At 48.8% G+C, this 19,722-nt stretch overlaps 1 protein-coding gene across 1 annotated transcript in view; it reads left to right on the plus strand.

Annotated features, from left to right (window-relative positions):
- The first annotated feature begins 1,006 nt into the window (after positions 1–1,006).
- The window catches only part of LOC119456689 (probable cytochrome P450 301a1, mitochondrial), an 80,707-nt gene continuing 61,991 nt past the window's right edge, over positions 1,007–19,722 (plus strand). Inside the window, exon 1 of the mRNA XM_049668848.1 lies at positions 1,007–1,312. Within this exon, the coding sequence (XP_049524805.1) occupies positions 1,294–1,312 (19 nt within the window). The 5' untranslated portion in view covers positions 1,007–1,293. The remainder of the gene's footprint in view (positions 1,313–19,722) is intronic.

The following is a 19,722-nucleotide window of genomic DNA, read 5'->3' on the forward strand; positions in this document are numbered from 1 at the left end:
TAAACTAAATCACACTTGACTTGCGTATGTTAAAGATTCCCGTCAAGTCTCATAAAGCGGACCACTGGGCTAGCTTTAATATCGACATTTCACGCATTTCCCTCGCTTTTAAGAAGTAGGAAAAAATTAAGAGACGGCGAAAGACGAAAGGTACCATCGTCCTACCTGTCCTTTCGTCTTTCCTCCTATATTAATTTATCGTATTTCTTTAAAGCGCCGGAAATGCATAAAATCCCGTGAAGTCATTTTCGTTTTTGGGCCTGATTAAAGGCAGGAGCGGTGCTCCGCTTACGTTATCACTTGGATTGGCAGGCTGTGAGTGGAGGATAATAAGAAAGCAATAGAACAGAGCAGAATGAATAGAATATATCCGCGTTTACTTGCATCTGCGATGAGATATTCGCGGTAGTAGGAAAACGCGCTGCTTCTCTGCCAGTTTCAAGTCCGTATGGCCTTCCGGAATGCTGATGCTCTATAAAAAAGTAGACAAAAATGTGAGCAGGCTAGAGCGCATACAAAAATGCAGTAATTTTCCGGTTCAGAATTACATTTCATAAGGACAGATCACTTGCAAGAGAGGAACGTTTAAGCTTGTCGAGTTTGTTGGGAAACTTTGGAACGCCCCACTGTGAAATGACTGCAGAACAGAAACGTACAGGTGGGCTCCTGACAGGAAAAAAAAAAAAAAGCAACAGCTGCAGCCTTTACGGAATTAGTAAGAGCCGGGCATCACGTGCTCTACGTTTCAATCTGCCTACGCCGCTCGCACTTTTCTCAGTATGTTTCTCGTTCCTGTAAGTGGCTATAGCATCATGCTATGCTCCCATCACTTCCGAGCATTACAACAGCTATGAGCCATTGACGACAACCTTGCAAGCGGTATCGGCATCGCAAACAAGAGCAGTGAATAGGAGACGAAGCCCTCGAGCTGATAAGGCTGACTATGGACCGGAGGTAACCTCCCTGATAAGTGCGGGCCACGCGAGGACATCTTCCGCCTGATAGCAGAAGCGAGTCCGTCGTGTGAATGACTTGGTGCCGGCAGGATCTCTCTGCCGTAGGCTCGAGACTCGCCGTGAGCCGTCAAAATTTTAAGAGGGTGCCGCTCTAAACTAGGAATGAAGCTCCTAAGTCCATCGTTAGGTGCGGGGCGCTGTGCGGCTGCACTCGCGAGGCCGTACTCGCAATCCGTCGTTCGCTTCCGTGGAAGATGTGAAACCGACAAGTGTCAAGCCTAAGCCTTTCAGCGAAGTTCCGAGGGTTCCCTCACTGCCGTTGGTTGGAAGTTCATGGATGTACTGGCGTCTTGTGGGTGAGTGCTACTATTTTCGGTTTCACCGTACCTTTTCGTTCAGTTGAACGTAAGTTGCTATGTCATGATGCGTGGAAGATGCTGAGGAAGGACTTCATTCCATAAAAAGGAAAAAAAAAGACTGTGTGCGCTGTCTTATAATTCATGAGTTTTCATATAATTCGACTCACCGTTAACATGGTCATTCACAGCGCATCAGTAACAAGGCATCTTATTCTCAGCGACACAAGCAGTGTCGTTGAGAATGCCTGTCAATCATGGTTTTGCACGAAAATGTCAAATCGCCTGGGAGATGGTTTCCGTACTTTACATTCCTAATTATTATGACGAGCCCTCGATCAGGCTGGAAGATTGCTGGACAGCAGATATTTTAAATGTTTAAAATAAGAGAAATATGCATTTTGTTTCTTTACGCAATTTGTTACCTACATTTTTCCAGCAGAAACCAAGGCCATGTTGTTTTACCTGAGCGTACTTAGATTGTACTAGTGAAAAACTAGCTTTTTAACCGCGCTACACTCACGCCACTCAGTGCATGCCATGCTAGGCCATACATCTGAATCGCTCAAGCATACAAAATCGTTTGTGAGTATTACTACACATGATAGTTCCCTGTTCTCGTTTGGGAATGTCCTGAGTTTCAACCGAGTTCCACTAAATCACCTATAGTATTCTTGCGTGATACAAGCCTCAACGAGAATCTCCAAATAACTTTTGTGTTAGTGCAATTTGTGTGCGTGCTGTGTTAGCGTGTGCGTGCTTTGTTGTTTTTATCTCACTTGCTGTTTTTCATCCCTCATATTACCCTGAGAAGCCTGTCGCTAGGCTAACCTCTCCTGATATCATTAAACTTTCTCTGTCTCCGCCGGTCACATGTATAGAATGGGTAATACTAGCTCATGTCATCTTGTTACGAAAATAAATGTTAGTGTTCTAAGCAACAGTATAAGCCTAGGTGGTGTAGATAATATCAGTACTTATACTGAAACAACACATGTACACTCAATGGAGACTTTCGAGAAAGAGCATCGACAACCACTGTTTTTCAGTACGAGCATATCGCTCATATTTCACTTGTTTCAGATGACAGCAGAATTTGTGTTCTTGGCCAGGATTAAGACGCTTACCTCGATTCCTAAGCCGCTACAGGCTGCACTGACAGATGCTTTTTCAGGTTGCATATGATTCATGCTGCTTGTCGACACCCATGGAGGTTTTCATCAATCACGGATAATCACACACGATGTAATATTAAACGTTATTCCAACAATGACTTGGTAATGCAGTTCCCAGCTTACCCATTATTGTACATTTTAATGAAACCCTCGGTTAACCCTTGAATAAGATATTATGTTGCTGGCCTGATACGGCAGTTATGAAAGCGTCATATCCTCCTAAGACCCCTTGCACAATACAGTGCACATTGCCCTCAACTTTTTTTTTTCTGAAATTCACTCGTAAGTGATTACGCAAAATATTAATTCTGAGTACGAAGACAGCTGCATGTGTGACTGTAAAAATGTGGTTAACTCATATTCTTGTCATCCGCTTTCGAGAAATTTGACACTAAACTGATCTAGACCTCCGTGTCGTCCTAGACGGCCGGAAGCAACCTTGAGGTATGTTTCAAACTCATTGAGACTGTGTGAAAATACCGGATGCGGCAGCAACCTCCCAATGTACTACACGTAGTTCCATCTTCATCTCTGCGTATTAGCATTGAAATGCAGTTTTTACCTTAGTAAACATGGAGACACAGCTTTTGGCATTTAATCGTGGCTTCTATAAATTCTAAAAATTGTTTTTCAAGTTCGCCACATAATAGTAAACAATGGAAACCACATTGAAGAACGATTGTGTTTGGGTCCCAGGAGGGTATGGTACGGTTATTATCGCACATTATTGTCTTGAAGCGGTCAGAAGCAAACAGACATAGCTGTTAAATAATAAATATTTTTATATGTGCCTTTTTAAGCAAAGCTATGTCTCCGTCTGCATATTCAGAGCAATCGACACAACACGCATACCCTCCAGACACTCCAATCCACCGTCGACAACACTCTCAGACTGTTTGGCCGCGTGTCCAACCGACACGGTGGTCTGCGGGAAAATGATCTTCTCCGACTAATACACGCCTTTGTCATCACAAAGGTAACTTACACACTCCCATACTTACACCTTCTCAGAAAGGAGACTGACAAGGTCAACACCCTCCTTCGCAAAATCTATAAATTCGCCCTAGGCCTCCCAATACGCACGTCCACAGAACGGCTCATGCAGACCGGTACCTTCAACACACTCGACGAGCTCGTGGAAGCCCATCTCACCTCCCAACAAACCCGCCTTTCCAAATCGAAAACCGGACGACACATTCTCAACTCCTTAGGCATTTCTCCACCATCTCTCACTCAGCCCAAACACACCATTCCACACCACATACACGCGAATTCACACATTCCACCACTCCCTAAAAACATGCACTCTATACATCACATCCCACGCAGGAGGCAGAGGGCCAAGGCCCTACACAGAAAATTCTCCAATTCAACCGACGTGCTCTATGTAGACGCCGCCGAATATAGCACTGGCCCCAAATATGCCCTCTCAGTAATAAATTCGCACGGCCAGTTAGCTACGGCCGCCTCTGTCTATGCTTCTTCTCCGGAGGAGGCGGACGAGGCGGCCATAGCCCTGGCTTTCGCTATTCCAAATTCCTCCGTGATTGTCAGCGATTCAAAAACAGCCATCAGCAATTTCGGAGCGGGCGGGGTGTCAAGACAAACCCTTTCCCTAACCCTTTCTCGCCCTCCCACACAAGACGTAGGCCTGATCTGGACCCCAGCACACGCGGGTCTCGCCGGCAACGAGGTGGCTGACGCCAGCGCCCGAGGATTAACGGACTGGGCGCGGGCATTAGGCGAGTCGCAAATCGTTGCTTTCGAGAGGCCGTTTTCCGCGCGAGATCGCCTTCTCACATTCCACGGCATCTGTGCACATTATACACTCGATCGTCTGACATTTCCTCCCTTGGCACGTAATTCTCCACGTAAACGCGAGATCCTGTGGCGGCAGCTACAGACTCGCACATTTCCCTCCCGTCACTTTCTACACGTCATTCACCCTTCCCTCTACCCTTCCCTCTACTCTTCCCCGGCCTGCCGCTTCTGCTCAGTGGCCAAGGCCAATCTCGACCACGTAATGTGGGGATGCCCTCAACACTCATTACTCTTAATAATTTAATTACTAGTGAGGAGCAGTGGGGGGCTGCCTTGCGCAGCTCCAGGCCCGACGTTCAGGAGGCCATCCTGGGGTGGGCTGAGAGGGTAGCGGAGGACTACCTCGAGTAGACCCCTTCCGCCCTCTACCTCGCTGCCGCTTTCCTTGTAAAAAGGATAAATAAAGTTGTTACTACTACTACTACTTCTACTACTACTACTACTACTACTACTACTACTACTACTACTACTACTACTATGTGAGTGGTTCAACTGTTAAGTCTTATTTCTGCTGCCATGTTAATAAAACACGTCGGAAACGTTTTTTTCCACTTTTGTGATCCTCCGAAGTTCACTAAAAACCTTTGCCTTCTTTATTGAGGGGACGCAGAGTTTTGATAAGCGGAAATTATGTCTGTTGGAAGCAACACGGAAGTGCCGGGCGAAAAGAAAACCAACTGTGATATGAATAACCTATGACACCTGTCAGGGACGCAATACTTTACGTTATTTGCATTTTAAAACTAACAGTCTCATACAGGTATATCTGATGCCTTGAGGCAAAATAACAAGTAACGTGACCTTCGTAAATTGAATGTGCTCGACGCACTCATTGTCATTTGTTTATGAACAAAAAAAAGTTGTCGCAGTTTCACCTGAAAGGCGAAGCATCAATTGCGATAGCAAATTTGTAGAGAGCTATACGGAGTAATGATATTAGCTTCATCAGCTGTATAAATTTGGACATGCAGCAGCACCGGCAACGCGCAGAACTGTTGTCGACGCCGTCGGCGTTTTTCCCGCGTTCGCTCAAAATGCCTGCGGCGTTGGTGACTGTTGCCGGAGCCTCTGATATAAATATGCATTTGGTGCCGCAGCTAAACGTCGTCTCCCTTCCCTCCCCCTCCCCCCCTCCCCCCCTCCCCCCTCCCCCACGGCCTCTCGCGCGTCGAAAGAAGGCGCGTTTGCTCTACATATATGATGATTGTAAAGGAGGAAAGAGACGCCTACTTCTGCAGCCCTTAAGGAAGCACGGCGCAGAACGCGCGTTTGTTCTCCGCCGTGCGTTCACTCGCCGTGAAAGAGCGCGTCCCTCGCGCCCTTTCACTCGCACATACAGCGTTCGGCTTGGCGCTGAGCCGTGCTCCCTCAAGGGCTGCAGAAGATAGCGCCAACCTTTCCCTTTCCCTCAAGAACCACTTACCGCGGCGCGCGGCGACGATTTCATCTCGATTGACGTCATACGGAACCTCACGGCGACGGCGACGGCGACGGCGACGGCAACGGCGACGGCGACGCCGACGGCAGAAATCTGCTTTTGAGTGTCCATATAATTGCTATCGCAATAATAAATGCTTTCCATCGAAGGCTAGTACTATAAAGCGCTTGTTTATTTTTGATAATAAGCTGTGCCTAAAAAAGAAAATGAGAAATCGGTGACGGATCTTTGTTCCCATGGTGATTGCAGGCCCGCATATGTATGCCTGGATGCATTGCTGAGGAAACAAAAGCATTAAATGTTAAAAAAAGAAAAAAAAAAAAAAAACACTATTCCAATTTATGAAGTTACAGAACATTTCCGCGTCCCTATTTCTAAAAGGTCAATGCAAAATTGCGGTAATGATAACAAACATGCTTTGCAATGTTTATAGCGCCATAAAATTCTTCCGATCATTTTATTCATAGGGTGAGGTCTCCTATGCATTCTTTAGAACAACTTTGTTTCTTCCAATAGCAAAAATTTTTTGACAAGCTGCGCGCTGATCTAATCTTAGGCGTACACTGATGAAAATGTTAGGCAATGTATCATTTAAATACTCAATATTTGTAGAGCCAAATAAATGGCTATTTCCGACTGGCTAATTAATATGTGACATTCTAAATACCACGGTGTTTTGTCGTTCTCTCTCGCTTTTTGCATTAGGTCGTCTTGTCCTTGTACGTTTAGTACATTTATTTCTAGATGAGAATGAGTGGATGAGAGTTCTTAAAGGCACCAACAGCGCCTAAATTACGCATACAAGAAAAAAATGTGGTTGATCCCTCTTATATAGGAATCTGTATAGAACACGAAAGTGAAACGTGTCTTCACAGAAGTAGTGTAATGTTTATTGCACATTGATATATAATGTCTATTGGTGTTTTGTGGCTAAAGCGCCCTTAGGCGTTGATGCACCCACGCTGACGCCTGGTGGCACGTCTCCTCCATCACGACTACCAACGTCGATGACCATGAGCAACCGTCGTGCATATGGAAGCTGCACTACGCTGCACACGCTAGCACAACGCGAAAGACGAAGCACGTAACTGACACACTAATACAACGCGCAAGACAAAGCACGTAACTGAATCGTCACCGAGTCAAATCAGCGCGTACAGCGCGTCGTAATTGCAGCCTCCGCGATCAACTTCAGAAACATTTTCAGAGCTAATTGCGGAGGCCACGCTCCGCTGTGCTGAGTACGGTGAACGCCACCTGGCGTTGGTAGTGCTTCTTGATGCCAGCGTCCCTTCGAATGCTGGCATCGAGGCGTCGTAGCGCTGAGACCACCGAAGCGTTCACTGTCGGTGCGCGTTAGTGTCATAATGCAGTACTTCTCTTTTCTGCTCGTAGGCGGCGGCACCGCCCCGAGCAAGAGCGCGGGTACACGGAGGAGTGTTAGATATATAAGGCGCGTCTGTGCAGCTCTCCGCAAATGCGTTTGTGGCGCAATGGGTTAAACGCTCGGCCATCTATCGTCGCGGACCAAGAGGTCGTGGGTTCGAGTCCCAGATTTTGCATGTTTGTGGAACTTTTTCTTCTGGTTTCTTTCTTTGTATTATGTTCGTGTACATTGTAAGCTGACGTATTTCCGTGACGGAAATACGTCAGTGAAGTCTTGGTGGACCCCGGCATAAAACACTTTCGTGTTAAAAAATGTCACAGTTTCGCCCTATGGGCGAAGCAATGAATGCGATAGCAACACAGCAATGTCATACGAAGTAAGGTGAGCGGCTTTGGTAGGAACAACACGCAGAACTGTTGTCGACGCCATCGGCGTTTTGCCCGCGTTCGCTCAAAATGCGTGCGGCGTTGGTGACTGTTGCCGGAGCCTCTGATATAAATAGGCACTGCGTGCCGCAGCTAAACGTCGCCTCCCTTCCCTCCCCCTCCCCCACGGCCTCTCGCTCGTTGGAAGAAGGCGCGTTTGCTCTACATACATGGTGATTGTGAAGGAGAACAGAGACGCCTACTTCTGCAGCCCTTAAGCGAGCACGGCGCAGAACGCGCGTTTGTTCTCCGCCGTGCGTTCACTCCCCGTGAAAGACGCGCCCCTCGCGCCCTTTCACTCGCACATACAGCGTTCGGCGCGCGGCGACGATTTCTTCTCCAAATGACGTCATACGGAACCTCACGGCGACGGCGACGCCGACGGCGACGCCGACGGCAGAAATCTGCTTTTGAGTGTCCATATAATTGCTATCGCAATAAAACTCTTTTCGAGACAACAGGCCTCATGTGTCAGCATACACGGTTAAAAACAATGATAGCTGACGACACCACATTGATGTACCCGCCCCAGTTCATGCTTCACAAAGGGACATGCTTTGAAGATGTCCCTGTGCTAGCTGCTTAGTGAAAGATTGAGTACACTGTGGTCCCACTGTGGTTACACTAATTCAAAGTGGGTGGAAGCACTTCCACCCACCCTGGGCAACTTCTTTAAAATTTGCCTCAGTGGAATATTATCAAAATATGAAAGAAAACGGCTATTGTTCGAATTACGCTGACTTGATCAGCACCAAGGTATTGGCTTGAAATCGAACACAGAAAGCAAGAACAGTCATTCCTAATGAGCGACCCGCTACCCGAGAATAAATAAACGTTTCCAAACAGAGTCCCCGTAATATCATTCCGTGTATTGGGTGTCTTTCAATGAGGACGACACACATTTTTAACGCGTAATAGGGCACATATCTTGTTTTCAAGTTTCCCGCGATATAAGCTTGTGGCTTGACTAGCTATATATGTTGAAGTATTGGCGCTGTTAATTTTTTTCTTACTTCATACCCTGTCATAAAATATCATATGACACATGTGACACTTATCCAATAATCTCGTGTGATCCTATGAGAACACACATGTTTCTCGCATTCATGTTTGCAGTGCGAATTTGAAAAAAACTCACACAAAGGCAACAAGTAGTCTGGACGAGCGCTGGACTGGACCATCGCTCGGCCAGTCTACTTGTTTCTTTATGTGTCTTTTCAAATCGGCGCTGCAAACATGAATGCTAGATCTAGCAACCAACTAGCCCGCCTCACCACTCTGACGTCATATGTGTACGTCTTGCATTCTAGTGTTGAAGGGTGCTTTCCGTCAAAGTGTCGTGCCCTTCTAAACAGGCATTTGTCTATTCCAGTATGTCAATAGCAAAATTTAATTTATGTACTGGCAAATAATTGGGAATGTGAAAGGCGGGGGTCTATATTGGCACCTACACCCCTCTGGGAGGCTGAAACATTCCTTTGCTGATTCCAATTTAGCATCAGCAAACAAATATTGCTACAGGCACTAGGCTTTTCTCTTTATTCGGAACACTGAAACCCATATACGTTCCGCGCATGCAAATAAACAAGATGAAAATTTATTGCTCCAATAATCCCAGCAATCAGGGCCTACATACGCAACTAAAAGAGAATGACATGCAATTGACTAAGTAAAGTACCAAAAGCCTTCATTGTTGCTATGTCTAGTACGCACCTTTCTTAATAAAAGTAAATACGTGTCGAAAGACACGCGCCTTACATATAGTTCTATTTATACCTATATAATTTACATCTAAAAATTTCCATCTTGCTCAAGTTCACCACCTTTACATGACTTGCAGCTTGTAACAATTGTATAACACACTGCTTTAAAATATTGCCTAACGTTAACAACAGAACATGGTACCAAGCAAAAGCTAAATACACGGAACAAACAACGCGATAGCAACTGACAGTGTGGAAGGTAACACCCACTCTGGTCACTTTCTTTCCCACCGCCAGTTTCCACTCTATATTCCCTCCAAGATCCCTTTATTGACCCTTTTCGCGGAGCAGTTTGTTTTAGAGAAACGAGATGGCGCTTACGGCGGCGCGCCATAAGTCTCCTCAGCGAGCGCGCACGAAAACGAAACCATTACCGCTTTTACATTGCTTCTTTGCGCTCAGATGTCGGAAATGCAACTGAGCTTTCGCTAACGCACTGTGCTCTAATCATGCTAGATTGAATCACGTGGATTGAAGACGTGTGCAGTAGTTGGCTGCAAAAATAGTGACTGGCATGTTAAGGAATGGAATGAATCTGTATGGCCAAGTTCGTGGAACGCTGCTGCAACTGTCCGAACGTGTTACCGGCACTTCGAGATGTACGGCTTTCCTCGAGGATACAGAAATTTGCTCATCCGCCAGCATTGTATCGCTAAACTTCAAAGAAAGGGCTTCATCCCCACAACGTCGGGAAGAGTGAGTACCACTCGTTAAACAATGACAAAGGGAGTAGCGCCGCTTCCTGTCATATAAGCTTCGCGTACGTTGTTTATACGCATCTATCCTAAATGGCAAGAAAACTTACGCCCACTCTATCGCCGATGTATCAAGAATAAGGGAATTGGTGCACACTTGAATATATGCGCACTATATAAGCACAATAAATGACGGACTACACCGATGGCGCACGAATGGTCGAAGCTAAATGTTTCGTGACGGTTCACAAGAGTATAAGCGAGTTACTAGCGGCAATATATATTTGCTACCAGGTATTGCAATGTACAAAACAGCTAAGCTCCAAACCTTGCGCGCAGCAAGGACAAATCTATCGGAACGGAGCACACCCGCGAGCGATTAGGCAGAAAATAATCAGGTAGTGGCTGCACCGAGGAACTTCACCGGGTCAGACACTGACAAGCCGCTGCTTCAAAATATTTGCCAAATAAAGAACAAAGAGCACAACAAACTAAACCTGATTCAATTCATGAGCCGAATGTTTGGATAGATTAGAATACATATTTATCCCCGCTTTTAGAACAAGCACCTTATACGCTGCTCGCGCCGTTACGACAAAGCATAATGAGTTTCGAATGCGCTTTTACATGTTTTCTGAAGCTGTGATCAAAGCGTCGTGTCGTCCACCCAGCTACCGTCTACGATATCTCCCAAAACAGAGGCTTTCTAAGCCGCGCCGGCCTCATAAACTTCCGTTGTAAACAAGGAGGCAACAGAGGCAGTTGAGGCAAGCAATGGACGCGTCACCACGTGATCAAACATGGCAGCGCCCACGGGATCGCCGCGAAAAGGGTCAATAGCCTCCAAGTGTCAGAAGGGGAGGCTACTACCATCCGAATACAGACCATATGCATTATAATGAATGTTCTCGCGGTCCAGAACGTCAGTGTTGTAATCACTGTCGAGTGAAACGATATTCTGGGATGAAAAGGGCGGTTGTAGACATCTAGCTTTCGGCAGTAGACCACATTTAATGACGTCGATTGGTGACAAATAACACTATCAGGTGGACTTACTAGACAGATGCATTCGCTCAAAATTATTTCGTCTCGGAACATCTAAAATTACGATATAAATGCCTGTAATTTTGACGGAGACTGATCCATTCTGAACGATGGCACTCCGTTATACCTATACCATGCCAGCTAGGGTTTGTGATGCAAGCACAGCTTTTGCTGCCTCGTAAAACGAGGACGCACTACGTCGTTACATCTGCTTAAGAAAAGACATAATACTGAATGATTACCTGAGATATAAATAGACTTGAGTGCTAATAAACACTTAAAATCACAAACAAAACAATCTGGAACGGGCAGGGATGGTGGAAACAACTTGTCATGCATATTGACATGTATACATGTTTATCTTTCACCGGTGGCCGCTTTCCACCAACTAACAAATGTTAAATGTTATCGCTCGGCGCAGGACGTGCCTGTATCGGAAATTTCTAGAACGTTATCGATGCTTCTTTTCGTTGCCTGTTTTCACCGACGCTTATGTTATCTGATCGTGTGACCGACGCGAATTGTCTAGAACTTTCTGGAAGACACGCGGGCATCAGGGATTAATCTGGAACCTTCGATGACTCAGGTATAAAAGCCGACGCGTCTCGCCGCTGATCAGATTTTCGACGACCGCCGACTTTGTTCGCCGCTATCGTTGTGCTTTGAGTGTAGCTTGCTTTTGTGGGCACAGGTTCGCCCAATAAACAACCAGTTTCGTCATACACAGTTTTACTACTGTTTACTTCAGCGTCACTACTACGTGACATCTGGTGGAGGTGCAGGGTACGTTCATGCAGCGAACGCCCCCGCAAAGCCGCGATCCAAGCCCGAAACCGGAGGACAGCGCCAACGTCGCCAAGGACCAGCGAGCTAGCCGTAGGCAACAAGGACTTCTGCCGGAGTACGGACTTCTTCCCGAGAAGACCACAGTGACCAAGAGGACAAAACTCACCACCTCGGCAGCAGCTACCATGAAAGCCCCTGCGCCAACATCTGCAATCGTGATTCAACAACCCAGGGAGCCGCCGATTTTCCGCGGATCGCCATGTGAAGACCCTGAAACCTGGCTCGAGACATATGAGAGAACCGCGACGTTCAACAAATGAAGCGACGACGACAAGCTGCGCCATGTTTATTTTTCATTGGATGACGCTGCTCGGACCTGGTTTGAGAACAGAGAGACCACCCTGGGGACGTGGGACCTATTTCGTGAGAACTTCGTGAGGACCTTCACGAATGTCCTGCGAAAGGAAAGGGCCGAAGTTTTATCAGAAACCAGAGTGCAACTGCCGAACGAGAACATCGCGATCTTCACGGAGGAGATGACTCGCCTCTTCCGCCACGCCGACCCCGATATGTCTGAGGAAAAGAAAGTTCGGTTCTTGATGCGGGGCGTCAAAGAAGCATCGATAACGTTCTAGAAACTTCCGATACAGGCGCGTCCTGCGCCGAGCGATAACGTTTAACATTTGTTAGCCGGTGGAAAGCGGCCACCGGTGAAAGAAAAACATGTATACGTATACATGTATATATTGACACGTATACATGTTTATCTTTCGCCGATGACCGCTTTCCACCGGCTAACAAATGTTAAACGTTATCGCTCGGCGCAGGACGCGCCTGTATCGGAAGTTTCTAGAACGTTATCAATGCTTCTTTCCGTTGCCTGTTTTCACCGACGCTTATGTTATCTGATTGTATGAGCGACGCGAATTGTCTAGAACTTTCTGGAAGATACGCGCGTACCAGGGATTATTCTGGAACCTTCGATGACTCAGGTATAAAAGCCGACGCGTTTTGCCGCTGATCAGATTTTCGACGATCGCCGATTGTGTTCGCCGCTATCGTTGTGCTTTGAGTGTACCTTGCTTTTGTGGGCACAGGTTCGCCCAATAAACAACCAGTTTCGTCGTACACAGTTTTACGACTGTTTTCTTCAGCGTCACTACTACGTGACATCTGGTGGAGGTGCTAGTGCGTTCATGCAGCGAACGCCCCCGCAAAGCCGCGATCCAAGCCCGAAACCGGAGGACAACGCCAACGTCACCAAGGACCAGCGAGCTAGCCGTAGGCAGCAAGGACTTCTGCCGGAGTACGGACTTCTTCCCGAGAAGACCACAGCGATCAAGGCCAGGTCAACGACCTCAATGGCAGCCCCAGCGTCCCCCATCCTGCTGCAACAACCTCGGGAGCCCCCGACCTTCCGTGGATTATCGGCTGAAGACCCTGAAACCTGGCTGGAGACATACGAGCGGACCGCGACTTTCAACAAATGGAGCGACGACGACAAGCTACGCCATGTTTATTTTTCGTTGGATGACGCTGCTCGGACCTGGTTTGAGAACAGAGAGACCACCCTAGCTACGTGGGACCTCTTTCGTGAAAACTTCGTGAGGACCTTCACGAGTGTCGTACGAAAGGAGAGGGCAGAGGTTCTCTTAGAAACCAGAGTGCAATTGCCGAACGAGAACATCGCGATCTTCACGGAGGAGATGACTCGCCTCTTCCGCCACGCCGACCCCGACATGTCTGAAGAAAAGAAAGTTCGGTTCTTGATGCGGGGTGTCAAAGACCAACTATTCGCCGGATTGATGCGCAACCCGCCCAAGACTGTCGCCGAATTTCTTTCCGAGGCTACAACGATCGAGAAGACGCTTGAAATGCGTGTCAGGCAATACAACCGCCGTGCCCTGACCAACTACGCCGACGCTCAAGCGCTAGGCGCCGACGACCTGCGCGAGACCATCAGAGCGGTCGTTCGCGAGGAGCTGCATAAGCTCTTTCCCCGGTCGCAGCCTCACGTAGGATCTATCGCCGACGTCGTCAAAGACGAAGTTCAGCGCTCACTTGGAGTTCCCGATGTGCAGCCACAATTGCCGCAACCCCAGCCGGAAGCGCTGACCTACGCCGCCGTCGCCCGTCGTCAAGGCCCCCCTCCGCGCTCGCGCCAGGGCCCCGTAACGCCGCAGTTCCGTCGTCCACTGCCGCCGCCGCCAGCACGCCCGCCCGTCGCCCAGCGCAGCTACCAGAGGAAGACGGACATTTGGCGCGCCCCCGACCACCGCCCGCTCTGCTATCACTGCGGGGAAGCCGGCCATGTCTACCGCCGATGCCCATACCGCGAAATGGGCCTACGAGGGTTCCCCGTCAACGCGCCGCGTCCCGATCGAGGTGAACGACCACGCGACATCGCCGACTACCTCGCCGGAGCCCAGTGGCAACCACGACCATCCTCACGCTCGCCGTCACCAGGCCGCTACACCTCGCCGCATCGCCGTCAGTACAACGGTCCCACCCGGGGCCGATCTCCCAGCCCTTACCCGGGAAACTAAAGGCAGCAACCGATGGAGGTGCGGTTGCTGTACGACGCAATGCCGAAGATCCTCCGACGCCGCCGACGACGACGATTCGCTATTCATCACGACGAGATCTCAGCACGCCGCCTAGCAACAGCCTTGACAGCACTTCGCCGCCGAAAGAAGACCTTCCGACGCGACGTAGCAGCAGCAGAGCAAGCCGACGCAGCCGTGATCCGACGCCACGAATTAACCGCAACGCCAGACGCCGGTCTACCGATTTAGACGTGCTCATCGATGGCCATAACGTCACCGCTCTCGTCGACACTGGAGCCGACTATTCCGTCTTCAGTGGCCCGTTCGCCGCCAAGTTGAAGAAGGTGAAAACAGCCTGGCAAGGACCCGATATCCGGACAGCTGGAGGCCACCTAATAACGCCGACTGGAATCTGCACAGCGCGAGTCACTTTAAACAACCGCACTTACCCGGCGACCTTCGTAATCCTGCAGCACTGCTCCAGGGATGTCATCCTAGGCATGGACTTTCTAAACCAATACGGTGCAGTCATCGACTTAAGATCCAAGTCAATAACGCTTTCAACGCACAACGCGCTACCACCGGATACAAGCATAAGTTACCATGCCTTGAATGTGCTTGAAGAACAAGTCACCGTTCCGCCTCGCTCCAGCGTAATGATTTCCGTCGGTACCGAAGTGCCTGCAGACATGGAGGGCATCATCGAGGGCGATCATCACCTACTGCTCGACCGTGAAATTTGCGTCGCTAGAGGCATAGCTGAGCTACGTGCAGGGAAAGCAAGGGTGATGCTCACGAACTTCAGCCCTGAATACAAGCACATTAACAAAGGCACCACGGTCGCCTACATCGACGAAATAGTAGAAGCCAGCAGTGCTTTCGCCGTCACCGATTCCAGTGCACCTGCAACGACGACTATAATACCTGAGCCAACTTTCGACGTCAATCAAAACCTTCCCAGGCATAAGAAAGAACAACTAAAAGCTCTGCTCCTGCAATACAAGGACTGCTTCTCGTCGTCGTCAAAAGTTCGACAAACCCCTGTCGCCAAGCACCGCATCATCACCGACGAAAATGTCCGCCCACTCCGTCAGAGCCCGTACCGAGTTTCGGCGCGCGAACGTGAAGCCATAAGGCACCAAGTCGACGAAATGCTACGCGACGACATCATCCAGCCGTCCAAGAGTCCGTGGGCATCCCCCGTCGTGTTAGTGAAGAAGAAGGATGGAACCCTACGTTTCTGCGTCGATTATCGTCGCCTCAACAAGATCACGAAGAAGGACGTATACCCCCTCCCACGGATTGACGATGCCTTGGATCGACTCTACAACGCACAGTATTTTTCGTCGATGGACCTCAAAACCGGCTACTGGCAAATCGAAGTCGACGAGAGGGACCGGGAGAAGACTGCGTTTATAACACCAGATGGACTGTTCGAGTTCAAGGTCATGCCGTTTGGTCTTTGCTCGGCACCTGCGACTTTCCAACGCGTCATGGATACAGTACTGGCAGGCTTGAAGTGGCAGACTTGCCTCGTCTATTTGGACGACGTCGTTGTGTTTGCCTCAAGCTTCGAAGAACACCTGCGGCGCCTTGAAACAGTTCTTCAAGCAATCAAAACCTCCGGACTCACGTTAAAGCCAGAAAAGTGCCGCTTCGCATATGAGGAGCTCCTGTTCTTGGGCCACGTCATCAACAAGTCTGGAGTGCTCCCCGACCCTCAGAAAACTGCAGCCATCTCCAACTTTCCCCCGCCCGCTGACAAGAAGGCAGTGCGTAGATTTCTTGGACTGTGCGCCTATTACAGGCGCTTCGTCAAGGATTTTTCACGGATCGCAGAGCCACTGACGTATCTCACGAAGGCCGACGTCGAGTTCAAGTGGGAGACGCCGCAAATCGAAGCATTTGAAGAACTGAAGCGACGCCTACAATCGCCGCCCATCCTTGCGCATTTCGACGAAAACGCCGATACCGAAGTCCACACCGACGCAAGCAGCGTAGGACTCGGCGCCGTGCTTGTGCAGAGGACTGACGGACTAGAAAGGGTTGTAAGTTACGCTAGCCGGTCGCTATCGAAGGCGGAATCAAATTATTCCACAACAGAAAAGGAGTGCCTCGCCATCATCTGGGCTACATCAAAGTTTCGCCCCTACCTCTATGGCAGGCCCTTCAAAGTTGTGAGCGACCACCACGCCTTGTGTTGGCTAGCTAACTTGAAGGATCCTTCAGGTCGCCTCGCACGATGGAGTCTGAGACTTCAAGAATTCGACATCACCGTCGTTTACAAGTCCGGGCGAAAGCACTCTGACGCCGACTGCTTGTCTCGCGCCCCCGTCGAACCGCCGCCACAAGACGACCAGGATGACGACACTTTCTTGGGACCCATCAGTGCCGACGAATTCGCCGAACAACAGCGAGCCGACCCGGAACTAAAGAGCCTTGTAGACTACCTGGAAGGCAAGACCGTCATTGTGCCGAAGGTGTTCAGGCGAGGATTGGCGTCGTTTTTCTTGCAAAACGACATTCTCCTAAAGAAGAACTTCTCGCCTCTCCGAGCCAACTATCTCCTCGTGGTACCCGCAGCATTGCGTCCAGAGGTTCTGCAAGCTCTCCATGACGACCCAACGGCTGGACACCTCGGTTTTTCCCGCACGCTCGCGAGGATACAAGAAAAATACTACTGGCCTCGCCTCTCTGCCGACGTCGCCCATTACGTAAGGACATGCCGAGACTGTCAGCGACGGAAAACACCGCCGACAAGGCCAGCCGGGCTTCTACAGCCAATCGAGCCACCTCGCCGACCGTTCCAGCAGATCGGGATGGACTTACTGGGGCCTTTTCCGACGTCGACGTCCGGGAATAAATGGATCGTCGTCGCTACGGACTACCTCACCCGCTACGCCGAAACAAAAGCCTTGCCCAAAGGCAGTGCCGCCGAGGTAGCCCGATTCTTCGTTGAGAACATCCTCCTGCGTCACGGTGCCCCAGAAGTCCTCATCACCGACAGAGGCACGGCCTTTACGGCAGAACTAACTCAAGCCATCCTGCGGTACAGCCAGACAAGCCATCGCCGCACCACCGCCTACCACCCGCAGACGAATGGCCTCACCGAGCGCCTAAATAAGACCATCGCCGACATGCTGGCAATGTACGTCGACGTCGAACACAAGACGTGGGATGCCATCCTTCCGTACGTGACCTTCGCATACAACACGGCCGTGCAAGAAACGACGCACATGGCGCCGTTCAGCCTGGTCTACGGAAGGAACCCGGCAACGACGCTTGACGCCATGCTACCAGACGTCGCTGACGAAGAAAATCTCGACGTTGCCACTTATTTGCAGCGTGCCGAAGAAGGTCGACAGCTCGCCCGCCTGCGCATCAAGAACCAGCAGAGGACTGACAGCCGACACTACAATCTACGACGACGCTACGTCGAGTACCAGCCCGGCGACCGTGTTTGGGTCTGGACTCCGATACGCCGACGAGGACTTAGCGAGAAACTGTTGCGTCGCTATTTCGGACCATATAAGATAATCCGACGTATTGGCGCACTGGACTATGAGGTCGTGCCAGACGGCATTTCGCAATCACAGCGGCGCCGGGCACGACCTGAAGTCATCCACGTGGTGCGTCTTAAGCCTTTCTACGCCCGCTGATGAGCTTACAGGCACTTTGTTACTTTGTTATTTTCTTTCTTTATTACGCGTCGTTTTGTTTTCGCTTTCGCGTTTGTTTGTAGCATCGGGACGATGCTTTTTAAGGGGAGGGTATTGACACGTATACATGTTTATCTTTCGCCGATGACCGCTTTCCACCGGCTAACAAATGTTAAACGTTATCGCTCGGCGCAGGACGCGCCTGTATCGGAAGTTTCTAGAACGTTATCAATGCTTCTTTCCGTTGCCTGTTTTCACCGACGCTTATGTTATCTGATTGTATGAGCGACGCGAATTGTCTAGAACTTTCTGGAAGATACGCGCGTACCAGGGATTATTCTGGAACCTTCGATGACTCAGGTATAAAAGCCGACGCGTTTTGCCGCTGATCAGATTTTCGACGATCGCCGATTGTGTTCGCCGCTATCGTTGTGCTTTGAGTGTACCTTGCTTTTGTGGGCACAGGTTCGCCCAATAAACAACCAGTTTCGTCGTACACAGTTTTACGACTGTTTTCTTCAGCGTCACTACTACGTGACAATATCTACAAGCAGTACAATTTGCTTTTTAATAAGGATACCAATATAATCGTCTTTTAGGACCTGCGGTGCATGATGCACAAAGGCTTCAGTTTGGCTGAGGAATGCATAATCATATTTAGGCCAAGGATAATTATTCCTAACTATAGAAACATTGCTAGTGGAATCATCACAGAGTTCTGCGATACACAGATGTAGTTCTGTAGATCTCCAATCTAGCGAACTCTCGGTTTTGTTATTAAAATAATTAGACTGCTATCAGTAGGAAAAAAGTGTTGCTTTATATAGGATTGGTGTGGGAACATATTGCACTAAACATGTGAAAAAAAGAAAAAGCCGTTAGGCGTCGTATCAAAGTACAAGAAGACAACGACTGAATTAGAGAATCTTGAACAACCGTAATTCCAGAGCAGACTCATTTCTCTCACTTGTTTCGGTGTCATAATTTTTATAAAACGGTGGGGCAGCTTTTCCTTTTCGCGGTAGTTGTGATGAGTAAGGAGTTTCATTAGGTCGGGAGGTCACCTTTGAGCTCGCCTAATTATTTACGTCGTCATCCAGACAGGAGGTCAACTTGTATTCTTACCTGCGCACTCAATGTTAAAACGAAACACGAATGTAAATGCTTCTATGATAGACATATGCTCTCATCGTCTTAAGAAAATATATTGGTAATAACTAACCTGGCCTACATCGGCGTCTTGAAACGTTCCCTTCTAACCGCAACACACAATACACAGCTATTGTTTATTGTGTACAAAATGCTGGAGTCGTACAAACCAAAGGGACGAAACAATCTGTACATAAAGCTGCCTCAAAAAAAAAAAGCACAATTAACGGAGTCACGTGACGTACATGCCCACTTGGACTTTCACCTTAACCTTAGTTTCGCAATCTACCCCACTGGTTGTTCCAGCGCCAGTATAAGCCAGGTAAAGGTATAATAATCGAGGCTCCACTATGTTATTGTGCGCCACTTTAAACCTTCTCGTTTTTCTCTCATGCAGCGCTGAACGTTTCGAGACGCGATAGCATCGACAAGTGAACCACTTCAGTTACGGATGCTGATTTAGATATTATTGCAGTCATAGTCATACTCTGGCTCACTTAGAAAAATACATGCCTCCCTTGC

This window comes from Dermacentor silvarum, chromosome 6, assembly GCF_013339745.2.
Source record: "Dermacentor silvarum isolate Dsil-2018 chromosome 6, BIME_Dsil_1.4, whole genome shotgun sequence".
Taxonomy (NCBI): domain Eukaryota; kingdom Metazoa; phylum Arthropoda; class Arachnida; order Ixodida; family Ixodidae; genus Dermacentor; species Dermacentor silvarum.